Source organism: Solea solea, chromosome 1 (assembly GCF_958295425.1).
Source record: "Solea solea chromosome 1, fSolSol10.1, whole genome shotgun sequence".
NCBI lineage: Eukaryota > Metazoa > Chordata > Actinopteri > Pleuronectiformes > Soleidae > Solea > Solea solea.
Window position 1 is genome coordinate 32753108 of NC_081134.1, and position 27892 is coordinate 32780999.

Sequence of the window (27892 nt, forward strand, 5' to 3'; positions counted from 1 at the left end):
TTAAAGAATATTTCCTGGCCTTCATCAGGGTCATATTTACTGGGAAATATTCTCTCCTGAATGTTCATTTTTTTCCCCCCGCTTTCCTCCAAACCCTAAATGCTGACACAAAGAGTTAAGTTGTTTTGTCAACTCTGTTGCAAAAAGAAAACCCAACAATCTAAAAGTCAAAAACAATTCTTCTCAAAAGTGACACCGCTTGACTATAAAAACACTGAGCTCAGTTCAAAATACTTCAAGTAAAAATTATGCCTCATGTGGCCGTGTTACACATTTAAATGCCTTTAAGTTTGTGAAAAGTTTTCTTCTTTTTTTCTCATTTTGGTGAATTTTGCCCCCCTGAAATAGCATTTACAGTACATGTATATGAAACTGTATGTAGAAAAACTCTTCTTTAACCAATGTAACACTTTAAAAACACAGTGACAACATAAATGTTGTGTATGTTACTTGACTTGTCTCTTACGTACTCTTTCAGTTGAGTTTGCACATGTGTTACATGAGTGAGTATCATTGGCAAAGGCATTTCTTTTTGAAGGTCAGTGTTTTTGTGGCAAACAAATTGTTCTAAATGATGCTGTTGTCGTTCAGAAATGTGCAATTTAGATCAATACTTGAGTGACACCAATGGGACTTGCTGCTGATGCATGAGCGTAGTTTTCTGTTAGTACACAAGGGGGGAAAACTAAACGGTTGGCATGAATTACATGTTAAAATGTAAATATAAGTGATTGCAAACAAACACACATACCGAGACTTTATATAGGTATCTAGTTGGATCAAAATGAAGATGATCCCACATCTTACAATGCACTCTTTTCTATCAGATCTTATTTTCTCCTCTTATGGTTATTACAACACTCTGCAGAGCTGGTGAATAAGATGCAGATGCCTCCTAGTGGCGTAAGCGTGTATGAGAAAACACACAATTCTGTAGTTTGCAGCAAATACCAAGTCTTCTTATAAACTTTATTAATATTTTTTTGTATTTACAAATACATACATAATCTAGCAATTCTGATATGAAACACTGGTATTTACAAAATATCTCTTGGGGAAAAACAAACAGATTCTGTACAATCTAACCTGATATAAGTTAGTAAATTACATCTGTGAGTGTGCAGAGGGTTTTCTCCATGACCCAGAAAACACTGAATTCAAGAGCTAAACCTCCTACATGTTTGTTTTACTACACCGATGGGTTTGACCAACATTTCAAACCATAAAAATCTAAATATTACAAATTATAACCTCAAATGTACAAAGAGAAAATACTTGATTGAAATCATATGAACATGTAAACGACCAAAATCACCCCCCACGTGGGCTTGAAGTGTGATATCAACCTAGAAACTGTCTGTGACGTGCAGGGTTTCACACCCGGCTTAAAAGGAACATTAACTCATCAATAAGCTGAGGGCGCTCTGCTCACACAGCCGAGCTGCCGTCGTGGCCCAGAATGTGGCTGATGTTGTGGGCAGGACGATTGGGCTGCTTGCTCGAGTCGGCAGACGAGGTGTTGGAGAGCGACAGCAGGGGAGACATGGGCATCGCCGAGCCGTCGCTGGGCATGCCGGTGGCGATTTCGGGGAACAGGGACGTGAGGCTGAAGTTGGATATGTGAGGGGTGATTCCCGATGTGTTGGCAATAGGCATCGGGGGCATATCTGGGAGCAGGGAGAAGCTAGCCTGACCAAAACCCACAGGGCGTGGCGGGGAAAGGATGGAGCCAAAGCGGTTGTTGAGAGGAGGAGGAGCGCTGCCTTTGTCGGCACTTGGGCTGGTAAACATTTGGTTGGGAAAGTATTGAAGGGTGACGTCGCTGGGAAGGCTGGGGTGGGCCGCTGGAGAATAGGAGGGGTAGAAGGAGGGTAAAGTGTTCTGGGGTTCCACGGGCAGAAGGGAGGGTGTACGGGAGGTGTTGGACTGGCTGACAGGAGGGATGAATGTGGAGTTAGCATTGATGGGAGGCGGAGGATTCATTCCTCCTTCGGGGATAAAAGGAAACCCAAAGTTCTGTGTTATGTGTTGTTCAGAAACCAGGTTGTTTTCACTCGGTACCTGAGCACCTTCTGCCATAAAGCGAACAATGGTGCTGCGTCGCGCCTCGCCCCCAGACTGCGGGCGGCTCAGCAGCACCCCTCCTCCAGAGGGCAGAGGCAAGTGGCCCTCAGACTCGAAAGGGTTGCTTGGCCTCAGAGCACCAGACCGCGGCCGGTCTCCAGGCCTCAGCTTGGTGGGCTGAGTGTCCCGGCCGATGTGGCGAGAGTGCTGGCTGACAGCAGTCGGTGGTCTGGAGCGGCCTGGCTCAGAGCTGCTGTGCGGGGTTGGAGGGTGGGGGAGACCTGCTCGCATGACTGGGCCTCCATGCATGTTACTGCTAACCTGAGAAATATGGCCCTTGTTGCCCTCCCCGAGCCGCATAGCCGGAGCCTTCTGCGTGGGTTGAACACTGGGGCTGGAGGTTTTGGCCTGTAGGTCAATTGAAGAGCTTCCAGGCAGGCAGCTGTACTCCATGCTGACCGGTGGACAGCACTGCACCGCTCGCTGGTGGTTGCTCTGCTCAGTAAGGTGGGGAGAAAGAAGGCTTTGCATGAAACCCTGGTGACAACCTTCTTGTTCTCGGGGCAATGGCGGGCCCACCTGTAGTCCTTGTGAACCAGGATGGGCTCCACTGTAGCCACCACGATTTCTGCCGTCTGCTGGAGGACCCATGTTCATCCTGAACCCCCCCTGCTGCTGCCCCTGAGGGCCTCTCTGAGATGAAGGCACTGACTTTGGTGCCATGTCACTCCCACGTGATACCTGGACCTCAAAACCGCTGAGCTGATGAGCTCCTCCGCCCATAGGCTTGAAGGGTGGACACTCTGAGACCCGCTGAACATCAGCTGACCCCGGGTGATCTGAAGGCAGGCGGGTCTGTGGGTTGTGAGCGATATTAGCCTTCCCTCGCGATGTGTCCAGGTAACCGCAGAGCTCCTGCTGCTCCTGGGCGGCACCGTGGCCGGGCTGAAGGTGAAGACCCATGCGCTGCTGCTGTTCACCACTGCTGGAGCTTTTCCCGATGAGCGCCTCCGCAGAGTAATTGGAAACCCGATGGCGCTCCTGGCGCGACGGCGCGCACGCCAGGTCGGACGAACGGGACACGGGATTGCTGGGAGGAGAGATGAGCTGTTGCTCCAGTGTCCTCGAGCCCATCATCCTCTGCATCGCACCGTGGTCCTGACCAGTCTGAGGGAGGAGAACATATGTGTCATCAATCTGCCAAAACAATGACAGCAACAATAAAAGCCGGATATTGTGTAAAAAGTCATTAAAGTGTGAGTCATGCGGTGCCATGCGAAAACATAAATTTAGCTTTCTTTCCTGAAACACAACAGCTATTTATGAATAGACAGTATGAATTACAAACACTGACAACTGGTGGTATATTATAATAATTTTCATTTTAAAACATGCTGGTGAATATCCTTTGTATAATTACACCCTGGAGTTTATGGCCCTTTGTCTTAACTGTGGCTACAGGGGGCAGGGCTGCTTTTTGTTTTTGTCTTTGGTTTATTTCTGAATAAATGTGGTCTTCTCTGCTATTGTTACAGCTCATCGCAGGGAAAACACTCCTGTCAGCCAGTGTCAAATAAGTGGGACAGGTTTTAATTGTATTAGACAATGACGTTTGACTTAAAACATGATACTGCTAATCAAATTGCAGCCAGAAATATTAAATATTTGACCCTGCTGTTACGGCACTGACCTTGAGGTGCTCCTGCTGAGCCAGGTGATTGCTGTGGTGGACCCTGGATCCTGCTGTCTGGGCCTCACAGCTCTTCTCCTGGTGTCTAAAGTGCTGTTGCTGCTGGATCTGCTGCTGAAGATGCTGCTGGTGTCTGGCGTGGGAGCTCTGCTGCTGCTGCTGCTGCTGTAACTGCTGCTGCTGCTGCTGCTGCTGCTGTTGTTGGTGTTGTTGATGCTGCGTCTGTGGTTGAAGTGTCTGCTGTTGGTGCTGTTGGGGATGAGACTGTTGGTGTTGTGTTGGCTGTTGATGCTGCTGTGATTGTTGGTGCGACTGCTGTGGATGCTGCTGTGACGGCTGCTGCTGCGTGTGCTGTTGATGTTGCGTTTGTTGCTGTTGATGCGAGTGCTGCTGTTGCTGCTGCTGAATTCCAGATTTATCTAGATGATGTGGCTTCTGTTGCAGGCCTGCAGGTGAACCAGTTTGATTGCCCCTGACAAGTCCCCGCTTTTTCTGGACGTGCTGCTGCTGCTGCTGCTGCTGCTGCTGCTGCTGCTGCTGCTGTTGCTGTTGCTGTTGCTCTTGCTGCTGCTGCTGAAGCGCCCTCTGGTGTAGTGTGTGGCGTTGTGCAGGGTCGGGGTGTGTCAGGTGGTGTTGCAAATGATACAGATGGTGTCTCTGCTGCTCTTGCTGCTGTTGTTGTTTCATGTAGAGGTTCCCACCCAGATGTTGGCCAGGCTGGGAGGCAGAATGCTGTGGATGACCCTGAGGCAGATGAAGCACGCCTGGCTGATTCTGCTCAGGAGGTCCTTGAGGAGGACAGTGGCCATCTGTGGGCCGCACTACTGGGCTCATGAAAGAGTTTGTGGAGAAGAGGGGCCCTCCACTTTCTGAATTAAGCCTTGTCATGACACCTGAGGAGGTGGGCAGCAGCTGTCCCACCATCATCTGGCTGTGATCGGGAACTTTCACATCCATGTGGCTAACCGGGGCAGCTGATGGAGGACAAGGCTTGGGTCGTTTTCCAGTGTTAACCATCACTGCCTCCTGGGCCTGCCTTTTGGAGATAATCTTCACTTGTCGTTCACCTACACCAACTCCTGCCTGAGCCCTCATTAATGCAGACTTCAGTGGTGTGTATTCATTGGGCTGAGCAGCACCTGAGCAGGGTGACAGGGTGTTGTTTGAAGGTTGAGATATGTGGGCTGAGTTTCCCACAGGTGATGGAACCGAACCCTGTTGGCCAACCAGACTGGGAGAGCCCGGGTACTGCTGCTGACTGGAGCTGGGTCTTATCAGGTTGTTGACGCTGAGGCTTGCTACTGTGCCACTCTGAGATGAGCTCTGAGGCTGGACCTGAGGGAGGGACTGAGACTGGGAGTATGAGATGTTTTGTTGATGTCTGCTTGCATTATGACCACTGACAGACCCCGCCTCCCCAACTGGTCTTCTGACAGACACCTGGATTGCAACTGTATCCATGGGCTTAGTAACTTTAGCCTGCTGGCCAGCTGAGCCTCTTTCTTTGTTGCTAGACACTGGTGGAGTTTTAGACGACTCCCATGAGGATGTTGAAGGGTTTGATAAAGAAGTGCCATCTCCAGTGCACCCTCCGCTCCTCCTCCCAGGGCTGTCCTGTTCTAGCATGGCCAAGGCCAGCATCTCCGCCTGCTCAGATGTGAATGTAAATGTTCCAAACGAGCCAGACGATGCACTAATATTGTGGCCCGGAGGAAGCATGGATGCCACTGAGAAGCCTCTGCCTCCTCCAGCCCCTGTTGAAGTGGGAGAATCTGCCTGTCTGCTAGATGTCATGGGGTGCTCCAAAGTTTGATCGTCAAGGTTAGTATATACCTGTTGCGGTAGGGCAAAGTCCTTTCTTGAAGATGTGTCTGCCACCAAGCCTTCTTTCTCCACTACTATGGAGTGTTTCGCTTCCTGAGTTTCTCTGTCTCTTTTGGGGGCCTGTTGCAGTTTAACCTCAACAGGGTGGCAGGGGGAGGGGTTGGGCATGTTTGTGTTGCTGTGTTGCGATGGCGCTCTGCTGGCACTGATCCTTTTCCTAAACTCTGAACTTGTTAAGTGAGCTGTAGTGGAGTTTTGGGTTGCAGAAAATTGTGTTGCAGGTGACGACAGTGCCACAGGGGATGAAGTGGTGGGCTGAGACTGAGGTTTACTACAGGATATGAGAGCTTGGGTATTCAATCCCTGGGGAGGACACATTGTGGTTGGTTGGGTGGCCTGATTTAAAGATACGGGTGCAGTTGTTGTAATACTTGTGGTGCAAACTGGAGATAAACTTGCAGTGCAAACTGTGATGGAGGTGTACCCTGCCTCAGTGGCACCTGTAGAGCTGACCACAGATCTGCTCTGTCTTGACACAGCAGTAGTGGCAGCAGCTGACTTGCTTTGTGTTGTGCTAGTTGCTGTACTGGTGTTTGGATGTTTAACCTCTGCAACTGAGACTTTGGTTACAGTTGACTTGTCAGAAACTACCGATGGTTTACTCTCTGTGACCACAGCTGCACTAACTGATGGCTTCACTGATGTGGCATTTACAGTTGTCACTGTAGTTGCCATAGCACCAGTGTTAGTATGACTGAATACAGCTTCACTCTGAGATGTGCTGACAAAACTTTTACTTTGTGAATGGGACTGACCTAATTCAACTGTCTCACTAGACGAACTCGAGACAATGATTTTCTTTGAGTTCTGCATAGAAGAGATATTTCCTGTCATTTCACTGCTATCTGCAGTAGTGACAGCTGTGGTGCAAGTGGTGGGACTGTCTGTGAGTTTTACAGTAGAAGGTTGTACAAATTGAGATACTGGAATTTGAACTGTCTGCGTCTCCCCTGCAGCGGCCGTAGGCTTGGCTGAAACGACAACAGCAGGCTGCACCTGATCAAGCACCTTTCCCTTGACAGGTTTATTCCTTTTAGCTGTAGCTCTCTTTATATTTGAAGCCATGCGAACCCTCTTTTTTGAAGGTTTAGAGGCAGTAACCACCCGCCCTGATGTGACTGGGACCTGTAGCTGCTGGGCAGGTAGAACCAATGTTGTTACAGGGACAGGTGCCGAAACAGTAGGTTGCTGCTGCTGGACTGCTGACAGCTGAGCAGCTGGAGGCTGACTATTGTTCTGGCTAGAAATGGTAAGTGGGGGGCCCTGAGAGATGCTCTGGTTGAGACTTCTGAGGGCCCCTAAACTTTTAAGGGCCACATTAGTAGTTGGTTCCTCCGTGGTGGTGGGCTGTACCAGCTGGAGTGTACTCTGGCTTCCCTTTGAGCTTGTTTTGTCAGAGGTCTTCATGGGCTGCAAAGCAAACACTTGGCCATTCACAGTGATAGTTTGTGGTGCTGGAGGCATTGACAGAGAAGATGATGCCTGGGTGACCTGTAGGGGTTGGTTTGCTTGAGGTTGAACAGGGTGTGGCAGGATGTGCACCAGCTGCTTCCCGCCAACACTCTGTAAAGATGAAGCAGATGTTGAACTGCTTGTTGTGGATACATGAGTAGACACAGGAGGTATTGCGGAGGGCATGGCAGCAGGCAAAATGCCAACCTGAGAATTCTGAGGACAAGGTGCACTCTGGTTGGATGCCTGTATGATTACAATATGCTGACAGGGTGTCTGATTTCCCATTTCCTCCCTTACAACTGACTGGGCTGGGCAAGAACTTGGCTGCTGCAGGATGACCACACTTGGGTTGATAGTGTTCTGTGGTGCTGTTACAGCTGAGGTGGCTGCTCCATTTGGCTTGACCTGCAGCACCTGCATGGTCTGGAGAAGGGGCATCAGGGCTGGCTGAGGGATGGGCTGAGGCTGAGGGATGATGGCTGTTGCAGGACTGGGAAGCAATGACCCTGGTTTAAGTATGGCAGGCTGGGCCTGTGTCACAACAGCAGGATGGGCCACCACGGCAGACTGGGGTACTATGATTGACTGGGGGACGACAGTACATTGAGGTTGGGGTGCTAAGACAGGTTGAGGCTGTGCCTGGTTCAGGATTGCTGGCTGTAGCTGGGGTGGTCTCTGGAAGGGGTGTGCTTGAATGTGGGCTGTGATAGGTGCTTGCTGGATAGGGACATTTGGTTGCAGCTGTATTTGAATTGGGTGTTGTTTGTTGCCCACTGGACACAAAGTCACCTGCTGAACAGCCTGGGTGGTGTTACTGAGCTCTGGTGTGGTAAGACTCTGGCAGACTGGCTGCACTGTGTTCCCTGCCATCTGCAGTGTTGTCCATGTAGTCTGCGTGCTCCCCGCCGCCCCTGCCCTAAGAAGAGCTTGGCCGTTGGGAATAGCACTGTAACTTACAGTCTTGATGGTAGTGGCCTGGGCAACACAAGAGGAAACCTCTGAGGCTGTTGTTCTGGTTACGGTTTGGATGAATGTGGGGCAGGTGGACACGGATGAAGCAGGTCTTTCAATAGGGAGCTGTGGTGCTGAGGTGGCTGCTAATGTGAGGGTCTGGACTGGGGTAGTAGGTTGGGGTTGCTGTGCCAGGGTTGTGGTGGCGGTAGGTATCTGAAGTGTGATGTAAGAAACAGAGGAGGCTGCAACTGGTGTCTCAACCACACACTGCTCCACGACTCTCAAACCTGGCACTGACTGGGCGGGTGTGACAGTCGATCCTGGTAGAAGGGCAGGGGTGGTAGAAGAGGTATTGACTTGCAGCAGGGTTCCATTAACCCTTAACCTGCCACTAACCTCTGATGGTGGCTGAAGAATTAAGGTTTCCAACGGCTGTTTTCCTGGGCTAGTCTCCATCCCCGCTGGGCACATTACGTTGCCATTCGAATACACAATAATCCCCTTTGGTAGCTGGTGGGTAGGCATTACCTTTGCCACCTTAGCACAGCGCTGTTTTCCCTTCCAGTGGATAGTGGGGTCCTCGAGATGGTTAATGTCATGTGCTTTGAGGAGCTCAATGTAGCTAGTGCTCTCCTTTCTAAGTTCCTCCAACTGCCGTCGCAGTCTGCGTATTTCCTCCGCTGCACAAGGAAACAAAAATGTGTTAATTGTGTAATTTATCATTGCTCAACAGGAGGTAGAGCCTGCACACTGGCTCCATGAAGAACTTTACAGAATACCATTCATTCTGTATTCTGTATGGTGGCCGTCACGTTCGTGATGGTTGATTACCTCGACATAAAATATTTCAAATATTTCAAAAATAACCTGTTGGTGGCCATTATAGATATATAGATGGTATTTGACGTACAGTAGCTCTAAATTAATTCTGGCCAGAGAAACATCCACGCCGGATCCAAATGTGGTATAAGGTGGTGATGTAGGGTAGGAATAATCTTTCAGCAACTACTTTATCATAGCTCACATACTGTTTTATCAATTCCACATGAAGAACCTCAAGAAAGATCTAATGATGAGAAAGCCAAAAACTACATGTGAGCCGAACCATATTTAAACCTCACCTTGGACTTTATCTCCTCCCTCGAGAAGCATTGTGTCATTTTGCTTCTTCAGCTCAGTTATGTAGCGAAATGCCTGGTCCAAGATCATGATCTTACTCTACAGATAAGGGGATAAAAATGTATATTAAAATATACCACATGTACAGATTTCATTAATTTGAACACAGCATGTTGCTGCTGCTGCTGCTAGAAAGAACAACATTTACTTGTAGATTACCTGATTTGGCTGGGAGCAGGGCAGAAGATTACCGATGCGGTTAATTCCAGCATTAATCTTCTCCTTCCTGTGTCTCTCAACTAAATAAAGAGAGGGAAAAAAGAATGTGTGTGAATGAGTCCTTGATATAGAAAAACAACACTGAAACTGTAAAACAGGATATATTTACCTGCATTGTGAGTTTCTTTGTTTTTCCTCCTCCTGTAAAAATGATAATTCACAATTTTAATGTGTTTAATCAACTCTACTCAAACTGATAAATGGGTTTGAAATATCAGTAAAGAGCAGACGTCAGTCTTACTTGCTTTTACGACCAGATGATTGAGTGTCGGTCATCTCTGGCATCCTGTCCTAACAGATGCCTTTTGTGTTAAGGTTCCAGTTAACACATTTAATAGCTGGACCTTAAATACCTTCTGTACACCTCCTGCAACAAAGAGAGTATTTCTATAGACAGACTATACAGCATATTAGGGGTGGGTCAAAACATTTATTTGGTGATATAGCGTTGTACTTCCTTGTGCAATATGATAGTCGATACTTCATAATTAATTAAGGTGCTCTAAACAGTCCCTGCCAGTTTCCCTGCCTAGGAACGTTAAGGGATGCCCCCATCCACATTCAAAACATAGACTATGCACTTTGTTTTCTGTGTTGTGAATCAATAGAGAAATCCTGCACGTTTAACTTTTCACAGGCGCTTTGTTTTCTTCAGTTAGGTAGATATCACTACATGATATGTCTTGCAATATATTGATTATCACAGGATTGGTTGTATCATATTATCATTAGTGTGGTGGACCATGTATCGATTCCACCCTTCACAGTGTATTATAGCATGATGCTAACTGTGTAACACCGAGGTGAAACCACTGAGATGCGATCGGTCGCAGTCATGTTGTCATGTGATGTGGCAGCAGATACAGTTAAGTGAAAAGATGCTGCACTTAGCCTTCGATGCAACTACAAGATGCTAACAAGCTGGTGTGGACTCACCTCGCTTTACGGATGACATACATTATTTGATTTATAAACGTATTACAACATATGTACGGCCTGTTCTGTGACGTGCAACAATTCTGTCGGGTGAGTTGCAACACACACTAAGCATTGGTTCATATGATTATACCTTCACTTAACTTACAAGAAACTAGCAACCTGAGCAATCACCTAGCTCTCTGTTAGCTACACTGCTGGCTTTTAGCTAGCTTGGCTCTCCGTCACCGACATGATTACTACGCGAATGAATGTCGGAATTCTTCGCTGCACTGCTGGTTAAAAACTACTCATGGAGAATGATGTCCACTGACCTGTAACCTCGACATTTTGGAGACCGTTTGTCTCTATGGGAACTTTGGGTGCGAATGCTAGCAAAGCATTACACTCAACTCATCTCTCAAAACAATCCAGAGTCACCTAACCTTTTGCAAATAGGGGCGGGCTCTGGGGGAGCTGGCAGCCAATAGCATTTAAGATTTAAGCGTTATCAGCCAATCACGACGCCAGGCGATGTGAATCGAGGACGTTTCTGCTGTGTAGCTTCTGATGCAGTGATTGCTATTAAATATTGAATGTTTCTGTGTATTTGGCAAATGCCTCAATTTATTTGACCTCTTATTGTATTTACTACTATTTCATTTGATTTATTCCTACATATATTTGCTTTTACATTTTAACTTCACGTACTATAGGCATGCAGGTGCCACTTTAAATAATACCTCAGTGATAAGCGTTTTGTTTTGGGTTTGTTAATGATTGGATCCCAATATCACACTGTGTTTATAATGTTTTTGTACATAATTTGCTTTTACACCCACCCTATTGCCATTTTAACCAATTTATATATTCAGTATTTTATCCTAATTTCTGTATTCAGAAATGGAAAACCAGTCAAATTCCTTGTATGTGCATACAAGAAAGCCAATTGTAATTGTGAAGATAAACCTTTCTCATACTGTGTGTTCAGCAAAATAACTCTGATTTGCTAAATCTCAGTGCAAGATACAAAAAAATAGCAATACATGTACTGCAAATAGTAATTCCTTTATTTAGATGTTAAAAAGTCTTACAATATAGAGCTCCAGAAAAGATAAAATTCTTCAAAGAAAGGAAAAACATGCTTATACTACAGTGGAGAAAACAATTCTCCTTGCATGCAGAGGGAACAGAGCTACCTCTGGGTGATACATTGTTTGAATGGCCAAACTAAAACTATCAGCCTCGAAACCAAATTAAACACCACAGGCTGACTGAGGCAGAAGTATGAGAAGACCATTTCTGTAAGGTGGCTACATAAGGTGCCAAAGGCAAGATGTCTCAAAACCGTTCAATGTGTCGCAAGACACGGATCCTAACACCTTTGTTGCACCACTGAAAATAATGCCCAAATTAAATTCAAAACTGCCAATCTATTGTTATTTGGACATTCCTCACAACATTGTACACATTCAATGCAATATTTTTATTCTCTCACTCCTCAATATTTTCCCTTTTGGTAGTCAACCCAGAAGAACCTCTGAACCTTTTGCCTTCTCAATGTAAAAAATAAAAAAAAATAACAGAAACAGCTGAAGGGGAATTAAATAAAATGAATAGGCTGGAAAATAGTTTTCAGAAATTATGAGTGGTGGTCACATCTTACCACCACCCCAAACAGTTCAGCCTTCCTTGCACCCGAAACATGGGGATGCATTTCTTTGCTTTTTCCCCTATGGACATATCAACAAAACTGGTCAAAGTGATTTCCCATGAATCCCACGGTTCAGGTGGTGAGGAAGAGAGTTGTGACGTTTCCACAAAACAACTCAAAAGCATCGCTCCAAAATGCTAGGAGCACCAGCTAGGATTTTGTGTGTCAGTGATGGTCTTTCAAACACTTAACCGCTTCAAACAAACTGTTTTTTATTTGCTGAACAGTATAGATATGTCCCCTTAGCTTTAATAACCGCATAAAAACAACTCAAACACAAACAGTATGATTTGAAAATACCACACCCTCCCCCTCCACCAAGTCTAAAACTGTCTGAAGTTGGCAACGTTGTCAATAGGAACACTTTTGGCTACTGAACTTTTTTTTGTCACTTTCAATTATCGGTATGAGGAAAGGGGAGCAATAAAATATGCAAAAATCAAAGGGGAACCCTTTGCAAAATAAATGCAGCAAGTTTTGTACTTTAAATTTGTTTTCTCTTTTTAGCGTCCTTTGAAGAAAGTGTTGAATCTGTCGACCCTGGGGCAATTGTCACAGTTCTGTTTCTGTGTAGGTGAGCACATCTGTGCTCTTTCCATTGATGTGCCCCTACTCTCCCTTCTGGAGCTCTCCGGTGGGGGGTGCACACGGGCTGCGCAGGCTCTTCTGCAACACATGGGCATCTGCAGGCTCTATCCTCTTGTAGTAATTCTTTTTTGTTTCGATGATCTCAAATCCAAACTTCTGATAAAAGTCAATGGCTGACTCATTGCTGATCTGCACATGACTGTAGGGGGAAAAAGATTTAATCAGAGGTTGGACAGAATGGATCAATTCAAACAGTAAAAAAAAGTAAATTAGAAACTCACAGGTAAATGTTGTCAAAAGTGCCATCCTTCTCACAGATGTTTAGCACATGATTCAGCATCTTTGTACCTGTAGAGACACAGAAAAAAAGTTGGAAAAACAAAACAAAAGATCAAGTGCACCATAGCCTTTTCTAGAGAGTCAGAGCTCCTTACCAATTCCAAGTCTACGGTAGGGTGCTAGACAGCCAAGTGTCATGATGTACAGTCTCTTCTGGTTCTGAGAGTGGTCCACTCTGCAGCACACAGCACCCACTGCAATATCGTTGAAGTATGCTGCAAGACATAGAAACAGCAACAGTAACGCACCACCAAAACATAGAATGTCTCAACAATGACTGTTTGCCAACATAGCAAGAGGTTTTGTTTACAGTAGAATAGTATGTATGAGATACTGCTTTCTTTTCACAAAGTAGATAAATCTGCTTGACTGCACCAGGATAAAAGTCAGTCAATGTTTTTTTCGGGCCTCTATTCTTTGAGAATATACTGTAAACTTAAAAAACGTAAAGAATCTTACCAAGCTTTGCAAGTTCTCCAACTTCCAGTACATCTTTGTAAAACTTGTCATTGTAGCTCACAGGGAAGATGACCTGGTTCAGACGTTTTAGCTGCTTAATGTTGTGGGGCGTAACGTCCCCCAGCTCGATCCGGCTACTGGAACAAGAGCAAAACGGTCAAATTGGTGACAACAGGAACATAATTACATTTAGGAAGAGTTATTATACATAAGTAATTACTAATTTAGTTAGTAAGTGATTACTAACAAGGCTATATTTTTTTGCCAGCAGTTACCAGTCCGTTCGTGAGAAATAACTCCTATATCCAGACGGACAGATTTGATTTAAAATCGGTCTGAGGACAAGGTGATGGCCCAAGGAAAATTTGATTAGATGTTGGTGGTGATCCAGATAGTCCATCTGAGTTTCTCTGGTTACCTTTACCAGGAGGGTTATGTTTTCGCTTGCATGAATTTTGATAGTGAATTACTATTTTGATAACTCAATGCTACTTAATAATATTTCCATTATAAAATTATCACGGGACAATATAAACATTTCCCGTCACGATTATCCTGACCAAAATAATTGCGATTCACACTCAAGTCACTCACATGAAATACAAAATGTTTTTCTCCATTCCCGATTATCATGGTAATCAAAATTCACCACGGTTGAGTTTTTGTAAGTGATTTTTATCACACACGTGATAATATCACTGTATTTGTGTAAAAGTTTTGTAGTATTACAAAGTTATATTGACTGTGAATGACATTTTATTAATTTTCAATTGGTCACAAACATGCCTGGCTTAAATCATTAGTCCAAACAACAAGTTAGTCGCCTGGTTCAATGTGTCACTATAGTGTTTATTTTTAGGACGAATACACATCCAAAAACAGCTGCTGGTCACGTGTGTTGATGCTTAAGATGTACAGAAAGCAAGCCTCCGTCCTCACACACACTACGGGGTAAACTCTGAGAAATGGAAACGTCTTCTTGACACCTGACAGTCGAGACCATTGCCAGAAATGTTTTAATGAAAACGTGGATCACCACTGCTGGAGCGTTACTTTGACAGATCGAGTTACACTGACCAAGCAAACTCTGAAGTTACTGTCGGGTGGAATGTGTTTAGACAACTGACAAGGACTCGGTCGACTCCGACGACTGTGCAGTAACTTGTCTAAATTGGTTGGTTGTTTGTTGTCAAAGTTCAGCTGAGCTGTTGTCGACTTAAAAAGCGAAAGAGAGAACACACATTTTCCGAGATGCTAAAGCTAAACTGGGTTAACTGACTCAGCTTCCCTGTAGCAGTTAGCTCGCTATCTTTGCTGGTTCACAGGCTTAAACGAAGCGAGTGTTGGCGTCACTGAGCGGCATCATCCGTGTCAGGTGTGATTTAGTGACGGCGCTGTGATGTTTTCCACCCAACACTAAAATAAAGGGATGTTTGCAAGCGCTAGCTAGCTAACCTCGCCGTCTCCTCCCCGCCTCCTCTATTAGGAAAAAAAACACAGAGCAGAAAAAACTTTACTCGTGCTAAGCTACTTATACATGACTCGAAAGCTCACACTCACCCTTTCATTGTAAACAGATATTATTCCTTATTTTTGACGAGGCCGAACTTCACCGTTGTTTCAGGTAAAAAGGGGAAAATTTGACAGAGATAGGGTCAGGGATGCCTCCCGTTTTACCCTCCACATGTAGCTAGATGCGATGGTAGCAGTTAGCTTAGCCGCCGCACTCCTCCACGACTGTGGACACTGTCAACTCTGACCCCCGCATGCGCGTTTCATACTTTTTTTTGACCCGGGTTTGGTCTTTCAGGCTACATATCGCCTTATCTTCCATCAATCTAACTCTTTATTATAAGAGAAAACCCCCTGACAAAATGTGTCATAATAAAACTCTATAAAACTATTTTTAAAAGAAAAGTGTTGTATAGTATACTGTCGCACACACACATTTGTTTTAATAGCTTCTCTATAGCCTATATCTATCTATCTATATATATATATATATATATATATATATATATATATATGAGAGAGAGAAAGAGAGAGAGGCTATATAAAAATATAAAAAAAATCAAGTTTCACAAATTTTGCTAAAGAACATTGAAGCTGTATCACTGTAGCCCAACTAAATTCTTATATATAGATAATTTCTTTCTTAGCTATATAGCTCACATTCAAAGAGTCACTTGTTATGGGGTAAATAATTAATCACAGCAGATAGTCAGTCAAAGAACCACCATTTTGGCTCAAAAGTTGCTGCAAAGATATTTATTGCATTAGAGATGAGACAAATGACCGGGGTGGCCGTTACCATGTTCTATTCAGAAGTAATATTATTATTATCATTATTATTATTATTATTATTATTATTATTATTATTACCGTTGTTATTTTATTGTTGTCCCAAGTGCATGGCGTCAGTAACTAACTTAACTAGATACATATTTATTAATTAATTTAAAAAGGGGTAACAAATGCAAATAATTATGATACACATTAACTGAAATACTTAAGATATATAATCCATTATGTTATATTCTAATTTTTTCTAATTAATTTTTATGGTGTTTTGTTTTTCTGATACAGATCCAGAGTGACCCATCACTCATTTGAACATCTTTGCAGCAGTCTCCTTGGCGGATCCAAAATGGCGGCAGTTGCAGGGGCCCAGCGAAACGTAGAGTGAATGAAGTCAGCTGATCAGTCTGCTGCTGTCTGCCTGCCTGCCTGCCACGCATCGCACTAACCCATCGTTTCTCAGCCGAGGCGACACGGTACACCGCCACTGCACAACCATACGGTAGGTGTTTTATATTTTCATTAGTCTGTGCTGCGACATATTGCCATTTTAAACAGACACTCGTTTCCCTGTGTGTTAGAATGATTTCGCTCGCTAAAAATGTCAGAGCCAGCTAATGTCAGGCCGAGAGACCAGTGTTGCTATCGTTTTCATCATAACGGAGCTAGCTATCATGTTTTACCGTCAAGTGGAAGGATTTTGAGTGGAAAACCACAGACGTTTGTTTGCAAGGATGTAGACTCTCCTTTTTAGCTATCTAAAACAGAAAACTCTTCCAAAGACCGGTCCTAAATCTTCATTTGTCACTGTATACATAAGGTGGATGGCAGGTCATAACATTTATCGTTGCACACGTACCATTGGAATGTTATTATTCTGGATGAAAATTTGTTAAGTTAGTTAGGTTATAACTCCCTTCACTCAGAGAAAGTAACTCACATCAGTGTGTCAGGAGGTTGTGTGCGGTCATGTCATCTACATGCAACATTTCTGAGCGCACATACTGTACACACGCGTCCTCTATAGTTATAGTCCATTATATAAAGAGATAACACACACAATAGCAACAATCCCCCTTCGCCTTTCTTTTTTATTCACTGTACATTGGTCAACAAACCACCTATAAGGTCATTGGTGCACCAATGAATGATACACCTGTATATATAACATTAACTGTACTTAAACCCTGGGTCTGCTAGTCTATGTGTCCTTGAGCAAGACACAAAACCCCATGTTGCAGCAGTTCATCAAGACTAGAAAAGCACTATATAAATACAGACCATAACCAACTCTTCTTCTGATTTTGTTTGGTGATAACGAGTAACAAAGATAGTTAGAGGAAATGTAGTGGGGTAAAATTTGTTATTACAACACTGGTATATAATAGTTAATCACGTGTAAAGTTTTCTTGTCAGGAGAGTTTCTGCAGTGTTTCCACACACACACTCACAGTCTCTACTTCACAGTCATGCACCATGCCAGTTTTCCACTTCCTTAAAGAGATTCATACAGAGAGCAGCAGCAAGTCATGTGCCTGGATCATATGATCCAAGTGTTGTTCCTCAACCCTTTATTCAGATTTTCTGGGTGTTGTGAACAAATGTAGTATAATATAACTGTCTTGTTTCATTGTGTTTATTTGATAATTTTCTCCCTAAATGGTGGCCTAATACACTTTATTTCTAATTTACCTCAAATACTTGGTTGCAGTTTAAATTAATGTGCATACATTCACTTAATAAAACCATGTTTTTTGGAATGGAAATAATGGATTTTATTTTATTTTTTATTTCTTTCTATTATGCTATGTGTTAATCAAGCAGGTAGAGCGTTTACTGTGATCATAAATAAATTAATCATGAAAACAATAGGCCTTATCTTCCCCACTATAGGCTGCTCTTTGGAGGTTCTTTCGAAAAAAAGACGAGTAGACATTGAAACCTCAGTTGTCACTGACTTCAAACACACATACTTACTAGATAAAAACATTCAAATATGCTCTGATTGTAAGGATCAGAATGAATGTTTTAGGTGTAGGTGTATTTACCGTATTGGCCTGTTGGTGGAGCTGCTGTACTCCTGCACAGATGGGCTAAGCAGCTGAGCATAAAACAGGAAGATCTTTGCATCAGTGGGAAGGACAAGAAGAGGACACAGAGGTAGTGTGTATGTTGTGATACGATTGTTAGACTGAGAAATGAAGGCTGGAGTAACGGTGAAAAATCAGTGTTTTGTGGATCTCACTCAGCCGATGCAGATTAAGCTGCTTCTTCTCGCTCTCTGAACACCATCTGCAGCCCTGCTCTCTGTCACGACGTTCAAAGTCACGACTGATGACAGCTTGTGCTTGCACAGCTTCTGTGTGTTGTAAAGCTGCAACTAACAATTGTTTTCGTCGTTGATTAAGCTGTCGATTATTTTCTCGATTCATCGAGTAAATGTTGGGCCAAAAAAGTGTTTCTCAAACCTGTAAATGATGACATTCTCAAATGTCTTGTGTTGTCCACAAACCAAAATGATTCAGTTTTAATGATTCCTTTGTTACATGGAGCAAAGAAACCAGAGAATATTTACAAAGTGTATTTTCCAGAAAAAGGATGTTATGTGAAGACAAAAAAGAGGAAGGTTCTGCAGTGTGTGGGATTCCCCTCTAGTATTAGTCTGATATGTCACTGACTGACTGGACCTGAGGCGTGAGGAAGAGGGGGAGGGAAGTCTTCATCAGGCTCTAGTGAGCAGTGCTGTATTTTCCTCGTGGTTGCCATGGTTACAAGATGTGTGCCAACTCAGCACCAGGAGTAAAAGCACTAGTTAACCGAAGTCAGTGTAAAGTGACAGAAAATATCTCTTCTGACTTTTGTCACCTCACAGGAAAACATGTTACTATCCACCAATGCCAAATTTGAATGATTAAAAAAAAGGTGTTTTTAAATTAGGTTTTTTGTTTTCTATGTCTGATGCTGATGATGACAATCTTTGCGATTAATAATATAAAAAGTTATTGAACAACACTAATTGTTTGACTCACCAATCTACATTTTACAGTATGTCTGAACCGCAGCGCTATTATATAACAATATTTTCAATAGAAATGACGTATGAACTAAATATTAAATACATGAAATGGGTCATCAACATGTAATTAATGCGGGATTAATAAATAATCAAACACACACAATTTAGTGAGGACCAAAGCAAGTGAAAGTCCCTTTTTGTCAGTATTTGAACAGAATATTAACATATATTAACATAAGAATATTAACGTAAACACTCTGGTATCAAACCACGTGTTAAGCAGATGTGTAGGGAAGTGACAGTTTCAACAATTTGGTTCCAGTTTGACGACATGCTTGACAAACAGCGGTATTTGCAGCCTGTCCTTTGTCTCTGCTTCAGGTCTTCATCTTGAGGAATTCTAAATATAGTGGCAGAGCTTTTCTCTGTGTTGTTGCATCCAGGACAAAGACATTTCAGCTAGCGAGTAGCAGCATAAAAAAGAGAATATTTAGATGGATGTTTTATGGGATGGTATTAGTGTGTCGTTTCAGATGAAGTGGACCCTATTTGCAGCAGTTAAAACACAACTAGAGTAAATGTTATTGGTTAAAAATGGTGTTACAATAATGATGCAAACATTGTGATATCGAAAGTCATAATAAAATGGGGATGTGGTGGTGGCCTCTCCTGCAGTCATTTGATGAGTATTTTTTTATTTTCTGTGATATATAGTTCCCTTCTTTGCATTATTCCTCTTCTCTTTTCTCTCCTCACAGTTAGACAAATAAACCTGCAAAGATGGACATGTCCAAGCTGCCGAAGATCAGGGACGAGGAGAGAGAAAGTCAGTTTGGATATGTTCATGGAGTCTCTGGACCAGGTGAGCCACCACACACACAAAATAAATGTCAAGTGAACTACTGTATTCTACATTTAATTGCCCTCTCTCCCTGGTGAAAGATTGTCTGTTTCCTGATGCAGTGGACAGTAGGAACAATATTAGTTGAACAGTGTCATCGTTCTGTTTGTTTGTCTAGTGGTGACAGCCACAGCTATGGCAGGAGCAGCCATGTACGAGCTGGTCCGTGTTGGCCACAGTGAGCTGGTGGGAGAAATCATCAGGCTGGAGGGAGACATGGCCACCATCCAGGTCTACGAGGAGACGTGTATCCCTACATTTTGTGTTTAGTACGTTGTATGAAGCAGACAGCTGGGTTCAGTCAGGGGCCAGACATTACACAAGAGAGAGGAATTAATAATAATATTATTTAGAAGCGCCCTTCAAACTCTCAAGGACACTTTACAGACACAAACAATACAAAAAAAACAGACAACACAGTAAACTGGAATGGAAAAATGGAATAGTGAAATTACAGAGAGAAAGCTATTTTGAACAGGTGAGTTCTGACTCTACATCATTCGTTATACTCCTTGATGAAGGTTTTAAGGCCTGCTTATGTATAAACTGCCACAACAGCAATCTATGTTGCTGTTCAATGGCATTTTGTTTCATTATTGTCAGTCAGAATTTAATAAATACAAGAAAAACCTGGAGTTGTGCAGTAGCGGCCAGTAGCAACACAGTCATCACCCCAAACGTAGCAAATAATAAGGCAGAATCTGGTTTATTAAATAGGCTAAACTAAATGTGTGTGTGTGGGTTGTGTTTCTTACTTGTGCCAGTTGTTGTAAATTCAATTTTAGCAAGATATTTAATACAGAATGGACTGTTGTAGCCTTCGTGAGGGTCAGATTCATTGTAGTGAAATCTGATAAACTGAAAACTGAGTGTCTGGTGTGTTTTCATGTCGCGTACACAAGTTTTTAGAGGTAGAATGTTATTTTCCTGAGCTTGAGGACAGCTGGCGTGTCTGTTGGAGACCCCGTGCTGCGAACTGGGAAGCCTCTCTCCGTCGAGCTGGGTCCAGGAATCATGGGGTCCATCTTTGATGGTATCCAGCGACCCCTAAAGGACATCAATGACATCACACAGAGCATCTACATCCCCAGAGGTGTCAACATTGGCGCCCTGAACCGAGACCTGAAGTGGGAGTTTACGCCTGGCAAGAGCCTGCGGGTAAAGTGTCTGCGCAGACTCGTGCAGGAATAGATTTAGAGAATTCGATTTACAGAATGTTCTCTTATGTTCCCTCACTGTTAGGTGGGCAGTCACATCACAGGAGGAGACATTTATGGCATGGTGTATGAGAACTCCCTCATCAGGCACAAGATCATGCTGCCCCCGAAAAACAGAGGCACCGTGACGTACTTGGCCCCTCCAGGAAATTACGACGTCTCTGTGAGTCTGACGCTCCTCCACAATGTTGCTCCTGAGTGGTCCTTGCTTTGTGCTAAAGGTGTGTGTGTGTGTGTGTGTGTGTGTGTGTGTGTGTGTGTGTTAGGATGTAGTGATGGAGCTGGAGTTTGAAGGAGTGAAGGAGAAGTTCACCATGGTGCAGGTGTGGCCTGTGAGGCAAGTGCGGCCCGTCACAGAGAAGCTGCCCGCCAACCACCCGCTGTTGACTGGACAGAGAGTGTTGGACGCACTTTTCCCGTGAGTCCCACTTCCTATTTTAAAAAAAACCAAAACTTTTTATTTCGGTGAATACAGCCATTTTAGAATCACTTAAGCCTGCCCCACACTAAAGGATCATTGGCCAGATTTCAGTACCCATCTGTCTTTTCTGACAATCGTGGATGCTTCCAGTTTTCGGCTGATTTGAACAGATTATCTGGCTGTAGTGTGAGGGATTCACAGACATGATTTTAACATAATGGCACGCATTGGACTCTTCCCGATTTCAAATTGTAAGTATGTTTGGTGTTTATGACTGAACAGTGATTGGGGTGTGAGCAGAACCCCCGCAATACTTGTCTTTAGAACCCTAACTTGTACAAGCCAAGTTGATTCCGTCTCTTCAGACCTGACTCGGCTCAAAACATCGCGCCCACACAACTGCTATTAACTGATGACGCTGACACTCTGCGAGATCCAAAATCCCTGGAATCTCCTCCCTGAAATGGTTGGATGAAACACCAAGTGTGTGTGATCCTGACTGGCTCGTCTAGTCTGTGCTTTCTCAGGAATAAAACATTGGAAATCGGGTACAAAGTTTGTTAAAAAACCCTGGTGCTGCATTGTAGTATTGATGGGCAAAGACTGAAACCCTGGGAAACCATGTTTACTTACAGACTAGTTATTATCAGCTGTGACTGAACGCCTGCTGTCAGTTTCATCTCGTGAAATGCAAACAGCTGCAGAGGAAAGAAGCCTCTTCCTGTTTACACCAGCATGGCCAGTGCACCTCAATGGTAACACGATACACGTTGTCGTGGCACTAATATACTTTTCTGGATGCAGGTTTGTTATTACAAAAAATAAAACCCAAAACAAACCCACAACAGCACATGAAAACATAGTATAGACAAAGCTTGAGACGTTTTGCCCTTTTGTCCTCAAGATTTTCTTTTTCCCTTCTCCTTTATTAAGATGTGTGCAGGGAGGAACCACAGCCATCCCAGGAGCCTTTGGTTGTGGTAAGACCGTCATCTCCCAGTCCTTGTCCAAGTACTCCAACAGCGATGTCATCATATACGTAGGCTGTGGGGAGCGTGGTAACGAGATGTCTGAAGTACTGCGAGATTTCCCCGAGGTGAGTCGCGATGCCAGTTGGTGTTAAACTAGTTAAGGCGACTTGAGTGATCACTGACACTGTTGTCACTGTTTGACATAACAGCTGACCATGGAAGTGGACGGGAAGACGGAGAGCATCATGAAGAGAACAGCGCTGGTGGCCAACACCTCCAACATGCCTGTGGCTGCCAGAGAAGCCTCCATCTACACAGGTAACTGACAAAAAAAGTGGGAAAAAATACTTGTACTCATAGATGAATGGTGGGCACTGACTCAAGTTTATTTTTGGCAGGAATCACGCTGTCAGAGTATTTCAGAGACATGGGTTACAACGTGAGCATGATGGCCGACTCTACCTCCCGTTGGGCCGAGGCTCTCAGGGAGATTTCTGGACGTCTGGCTGAGATGCCCGCAGGTAAGGTTGAAGTCTCCCGCAGATGTGAATAAAGGCGAGAGGCAGGTTCATGAATCTTGATGGATTTGTGGCGGTGGGGAATGAAAAACAGCCAAGTTTCTTTTCATGGTGTCAGGTTTGAATCTGATGTGAATTTTAATACTAACCATGGGTAGAAATCATCGTCATGGACCAGGTTCTGCTTTTCTAAAAAGGAAGTAACAGCGTGTCGTCCTTAAAACTTTACACAATCTCACACTCTCAATTCCTTCTTTGTCTTCTCATCATTGTCAGAGGAAACAGTTATTTATTTGCTTAATAATGGAAAGACTTGCATTTCAAGTGTATCTTATCTTAACGGCACAATGTTTTATCATGTTTTTTTATTTTTGATTGATTGAACCTTATTTTGAATATTTTCATAAAATGCAACACATGGAATTTTCATTTTATAATCTGAACTAGGTCATTTATTTTAACAATTTATAGTCAAATGGTTCATTGACTAAACAACCAGCTAAGAATAAGGAATAGTTTCCTACTGTTAATATATAACATTTGCAGCTTCTTTTTAATTTATAGGTTATCTTGAGTCTTGAATATGATATACACAATTATGGACTAAATCATTAATCATCAAGATAATCCGCTAATTTGTCCCTTGTTAAAATAATATGAGTTGCAGGCTGACGTCCAGTTGGGTAATGTGCTGCAGTTAATTAAAAAGAGAGTTATTAAAAGAGAATAATTATCATTGTCCAAGGATGAAATTATACCTTAATGCATGTTTAAATTTTTAATGCTTAAACGTTCAGTGATTTATTAATGTGTATTGTTTTCCTCGTGTATAAAAATGGCCCCCGGTGTTTTCCTCTCTGTCCACAGACAGCGGTTATCCTGCCTACTTGGGTGCTCGTCTCGCCTCCTTCTACGAGCGTGCCGGCAGAGTGAAGTGTCTCGGCAACCCCGAGAGAGAGGGCAGTGTCAGCATTGTAGGAGCGTGAGTACCACTTTAGGTCACTAGAGGGAGACATTACCCCACACATTTATTGTTTTTTGGACTCAAACCAATGAAAACCAATTGGGTTTTTTTCACCCCCACAGTGTTTCACCTCCCGGTGGTGATTTCTCTGACCCTGTTACTTCAGCCACTCTTGGTATCGTACAGGTAAACAACCAAATCCTAGCTCTTGCTCGTCTTTCTACGTGAGTAGATTCAGTTTTTGAGTACATTAAGCCACCATGCTTTTTCCCCCGCAGGTGTTCTGGGGTCTGGATAAGAAACTAGCTCAGAGGAAACACTTCCCGTCTGTGAACTGGCTGATCAGCTACAGCAAATACACTCGCGCTCTTGACGAGTATTACGACAAGCACTTCCCAGAGTTTGTGCCGCTGCGCACCAAGGCCAAGGAGATCCTGCAGGAGGAGGAGGACCTGGCGGAGATTGTGCAGCTTGTTGGAAAGGTATATATATATAGATATAGATACATACATATACAAATATATATATATATATACACATATATATATATATATATATATATATATATATATATATATATACATATATATCTGCTTCACTTACAAATAAAAAATTCTACTTTTAACAGGCATCGCTGGCTGAGACGGATAAAATCACCCTGGAAGTGGCCAAACTGCTCAAAGACGACTTCCTGCAGCAGAACGGTTACACTCCTTACGACAGGTAACATCGTCCTGAATGTAACACTACTTTTTATCCAACCTAGACTTTGTGGAAAAAGATGCAATAGAAATCCCCTCTGGATTAATGCATTGGGAGACGTGATTTCTATCACATCTTTTGTTACTAAGCAACCAAAACCCGGGAGCCGCAGAGATGACTGAAGTTGCTGCAGCTTCACTGAATCAAGCAGTGTGTTAAAGTTACAAAAAAAAATCAAAACAAAGGCAATGCTGGTCACCCAGGCTTTGCTGTGTCTTCACCAACTGCTTCAGAAGCTTTGTGGGGTTCAAAACTCAAAGTACACGTTCATTTACTTGTTTGGTCCAAACACAGTGAAAATATCTCAACTTTTTTGGAATGCAGTGAAAAAAAAAAGTTGAGATATTTTCATCTCACTCTGACACCAACACGCCCAAAAAAAAGTTTTTTCATCACTGCTCTGTGTGTCACTACTGCAGCACTCGTTTGAATGCATGTGACGCACGTCCGTCCGTCCATCCATCTTCTACCGCTTTATCCTCCACATGACAACCACCCACTCTCACACTCACACCTATGGTCAATTTAGAGTGTCCAATTCACCTAATCACCTGCCCTTGTTCATGTGACGCACGTCTTCATGTGAAAATGATGACTTATTTGGCCCCTTCATCTCCTGAATGCTGACACTTGTATGTGGTCTGTCACACGCCTCCTCAGGTTCTGCCCCTTCTATAAGACTGTGGGCGTTCTCTCCAACACGATCGCTTTCTACGACCTGGCGAGGCACGCGGTGGAGACCACCGCCCAGAGCGACAACAAGATCACCTGGGCCATGATCAAGGAGCACATGGGCGAAATCCTCTACAGGCTCAGCTCAATGAAATTCAAGGTGTGTGTGTGTGCATGTGTGTCTGGGTGTGCACTTTCAGGTACTTGTTTTTGTGTTCCTGTTTGCTTATTAATCTGGAGAAATATGTTTTTTGACAGCAAAAAAAGCTCTATTTTGGGGGGAAAATCACTACATAGACTTTTCTGTGATAGTCGGGTACCTGTAGCTCTGAGTCTCTAAATCTTACCCTGCTCTTAATGAGAGAAACTGAGATTTTGCAATGCTCTGACCATTCAAATATTTGGATAACTGAATATAAAGCACTTATCAGCCAGACAAATTGTTACTTTTAATTAGGGTTGCAAAGGGGTGGAACATTTTCACAAAATCACTGAGATTTTGGGAATATTCTCTATTAAATGTGATTTTTGCAACGCTACTTTTAATCATTGCGCCGTTTTTGTATGATTTCTCCGTGCGAGGGTGTCAGACAGACACGACATGAACTGAACTACAAGCAGCGCTGTCAAAATCGGCGTCGCGCTGCTCTGTGAGACGGACTTTCAGCGAGATAATTTGACAGATGGCTCATGTTTCTGTCCTCGCACACAAAATACATGTTGCGCTTGTAACAGCGATCCTTCTCGGCATCGACTCCAGTCTGTCATTAGGATCAGCGTGTGTACAAGCAATGTTTCAGAGCCTCTGGTTACTCCCCCCCATCCCTGTAATTAAGGACGTCTTTTAAATATTTTTGCTTTTTTTTTTTTGATTCATACTTTCAGAACAATTTCACTTGCCCACATTTTTTACGATATAAAAGCACTTAAAGGATGGTTTATTGGCAGATATTTCATATTCTACCGCCAACTATGTTTGTATAAGTGTATAAGCACTTGATGTGTCACACTATGAGCTGTCAGCTGTGCTCTTACACACTGGAACTTTTAAATATACTGTACTTGATGTCAAATTAGCAAGCAAATGTAACACAGATCTTCATATTTATGTACCTTTTTTCGAGGCCGTCTGGATCAGCTTGCCAGATTTCCCTTTTCATGAGGTTTATCTCTACATTAGAGAGTGTTACTATATTAACCTTATCTTGGCTTTTAGAGCTCTTCATAATTGAGTTGCTGGATGAATCAAGAGTTGGAACAATCATAGGACAGAGGTGTTAAATTGAATTTCATGAAATGCTTTGACAATATCTGATACAGTATTCCCACTCATTCTGCTACAGCAAAGAGTGCAACAACAGAAGCATGACTCATGTGCTGAAAAGAACAAATGATGCAAACCTAGTTGGATTATTTTCATGGTCGATTAATCTGTCGGAACAATTTCCCCGTTAATTGTTTAGTCCATAAAATATGGAGTAAACAATAAACAGAATGTCAAAACACATCTCGTTTTTGTCCAACAACCCAAAATTATTCCATTTTGGAGCAAAGAAATCAAAACATTTTATTACGACATTTAAGAAGCTGGTAAATCAGAGTTTGTTTTATTTAATTAAAAAACAAAAACACTCAAGCCAATTAATCAAAACCAACCAATCAATTAATAATCAAAATAATTGTTTGTATGAGTTGCCAAAGCCACCCAGTCACGGTTTTCCATCATGTACGTCTTCCCAAAAGGAAAGGGAAGTGTATTTGAATGTGTTTTTTGTTTGTTTTTTTGCTCCGACTTCCTTCTCACATTAAGAACGAGCGAATGTGGGTCATTGTTAAAGCACCGTAGAGGAATGAACAGGGTGTGTTGTTTTTTAAGCTCATGTCTGTACACCTGTGTGTGTTTTCGTGCAGGACCCGGTGAAGGATGGCGAGGCAAAGATCAAGGGCGAGTACGCTCAGCTGCTGGAGGACATGCAGAACGCCTTCCGTACGTTGGAGGAATAGACGGCCACCTCCTCACAATCCTTGATCGGTTTTCATCTCATGACCCCAACCACGACCTCCCTCCACCCCACTGCAGAATCACATTCCACCTCCTCGTATTCCCACAAAGCGTGGGCTCCCCCTTCTCTTCTGTGGGTGATTGCATGTGTGTGTGTCTGTGTGTGTGCACATAATGTTCATGTGGAGGGAAAAGAGAAAGATGTACTGTATTCATAATTCTTATTATTATTTCTTGCCTCATGATGGCGTACTCTGGATCCTCTGCATGGTCACTGATCGTGTTTTTGTGTTTGATTTGATGTGAGAATGAACGAGGGGACGTCTTCAGTCTTCACCTCCTTTCTCTGTTTACATCGTTTCCTGCCCGTGTAGCTGTTTGTGTTTCTCTCGTTGGGTTTCGACGTATCGTAGTATCATACACCATCTGTACAGAAGAGTATTGAATTATAAATTTAATAAGATCGATATATTTATTGCCAGCATTTTTTGACGTGAAGGTTTCTTTCTGTTCCTGTTTATGTTGTTTTGTTTTTAATGGTTGTGTCGTGTCGTGGATGTTTTGCTGTGTGAGTGTGTCAGAATCTGAGAGGATTGATGCTCAATGCTTCCATCGTGTTACTCCGAAATAATTAAAACATGGAAAGAAACATTTTTGTGTGTGTGTTTTCTTTCTTTTCTTTCTTCTCTT

At 43.2% G+C, this 27892-nt stretch overlaps 3 protein-coding genes across 5 annotated transcripts; 1 reads left to right on the top strand and 2 right to left on the bottom strand.

The window, feature by feature from the left end:
* Positions 1 to 955: 955 nt before the first annotated feature.
* On the bottom strand, positions 956 to 10801 carry LOC131473522 (basic helix-loop-helix domain-containing protein USF3). 2 transcript variants are annotated; one of them, XM_058650764.1, is made up of 7 exons: positions 10696 to 10801; positions 9687 to 9812; positions 9555 to 9586; positions 9386 to 9465; positions 9169 to 9265; positions 3755 to 8727; positions 956 to 3261 (listed from the first exon to the last, which is right to left on the bottom strand). In XM_058650764.1, exons 2-7 carry the CDS (start codon positions 9728 to 9730, stop codon positions 1429 to 1431), a joined length of 7059 nt encoding a protein of 2352 aa, XP_058506747.1. In that variant the 5' UTR covers positions 9731 to 9812; positions 10696 to 10801; the 3' UTR covers positions 956 to 1428. The 2 variants fall into 2 exon arrangements, with proteins under 2 accessions (XP_058506747.1, XP_058506756.1); XM_058650773.1 differs by having other exon boundaries at positions 956 to 3231; positions 10696 to 10795.
* Positions 10802 to 11412: 611 nt separating this feature from the next.
* On the bottom strand, positions 11413 to 15216 carry naa50 (N-alpha-acetyltransferase 50, NatE catalytic subunit). 2 transcript variants are annotated; one of them, XM_058650809.1, is made up of 5 exons: positions 15021 to 15216; positions 13461 to 13594; positions 13097 to 13216; positions 12944 to 13010; positions 11413 to 12861 (listed from the first exon to the last, which is right to left on the bottom strand). In XM_058650809.1, exons 1-5 carry the CDS (start codon positions 15026 to 15028, stop codon positions 12684 to 12686), a joined length of 507 nt encoding a protein of 168 aa, XP_058506792.1. In that variant the 5' UTR covers positions 15029 to 15216; the 3' UTR covers positions 11413 to 12683. The 2 variants fall into 2 exon arrangements, with proteins under 2 accessions (XP_058506792.1, XP_058506782.1); XM_058650799.1 differs by having other exon boundaries at positions 13461 to 13597; positions 15021 to 15215.
* A 909-nt stretch (positions 15217 to 16125) lies between these two features.
* atp6v1ab (ATPase H+ transporting V1 subunit Ab) lies at positions 16126 to 27851 on the top strand. The gene is made up of 15 exons (XM_058650785.1): positions 16126 to 16260; positions 19533 to 19636; positions 19794 to 19922; positions 20619 to 20833; positions 20918 to 21055; positions 21159 to 21310; positions 22247 to 22409; positions 22494 to 22602; positions 22683 to 22805; positions 23670 to 23784; positions 23889 to 23952; positions 24045 to 24248; positions 24395 to 24489; positions 25189 to 25360; positions 27112 to 27851. The coding sequence occupies exons 2-15, from the start codon at positions 19555 to 19557 to the stop codon at positions 27202 to 27204; spliced, it is 1854 nt and encodes a 617-aa protein (XP_058506768.1). The 5' UTR covers positions 16126 to 16260; positions 19533 to 19554; the 3' UTR covers positions 27205 to 27851.
* Positions 27852 to 27892: the final 41 nt, after the last annotated feature.

Excerpts from the sequence above, each read along its gene's own strand:
- LOC131473522 (XM_058650764.1), bottom strand. The coding sequence starts at position 9,730 with ATGCCAGAGATGACCGACACTCAATCATCTGGTCGTAAAAGCAA. Across the intron at positions 9,266-9,385 it reads CCTGCTCCCAGCCAAATCAG|AGTAAGATCATGATCTTGGA; the intron begins GTAATCTACAAG and ends CCTTATCTGTAG. Across the intron at positions 3,262-3,754 it reads CTCAGCAGGAGCACCTCAAG|ATTGATGACACATATGTTCT; the intron begins GTCAGTGCCGTA and ends TTGTTTTGGCAG.
- naa50 (XM_058650799.1), bottom strand. Across the intron at positions 13,217-13,460 it reads TGGAGAACTTGCAAAGCTTG|CATACTTCAACGATATTGCA; the intron begins GTAAGATTCTTT and ends TATGTCTTGCAG. Across the intron at positions 12,862-12,943 it reads ACTTTTGACAACATTTACCT|TCATGTGCAGATCAGCAATG; the intron begins GTGAGTTTCTAA and ends TTCCCCCTACAG.
- atp6v1ab (XM_058650785.1), top strand. The coding sequence starts at position 19,555 with ATGGACATGTCCAAGCTGCCGAAGATCAGGGACGAGGAGAGAGAAAGT. Across the intron at positions 20,834-20,917 it reads CGCCTGGCAAGAGCCTGCGG|GTGGGCAGTCACATCACAGG; the intron begins GTAAAGTGTCTG and ends CCTCACTGTTAG. Across the intron at positions 21,311-22,246 it reads GTGTTGGACGCACTTTTCCC|ATGTGTGCAGGGAGGAACCA; the intron begins GTGAGTCCCACT and ends TCCTTTATTAAG.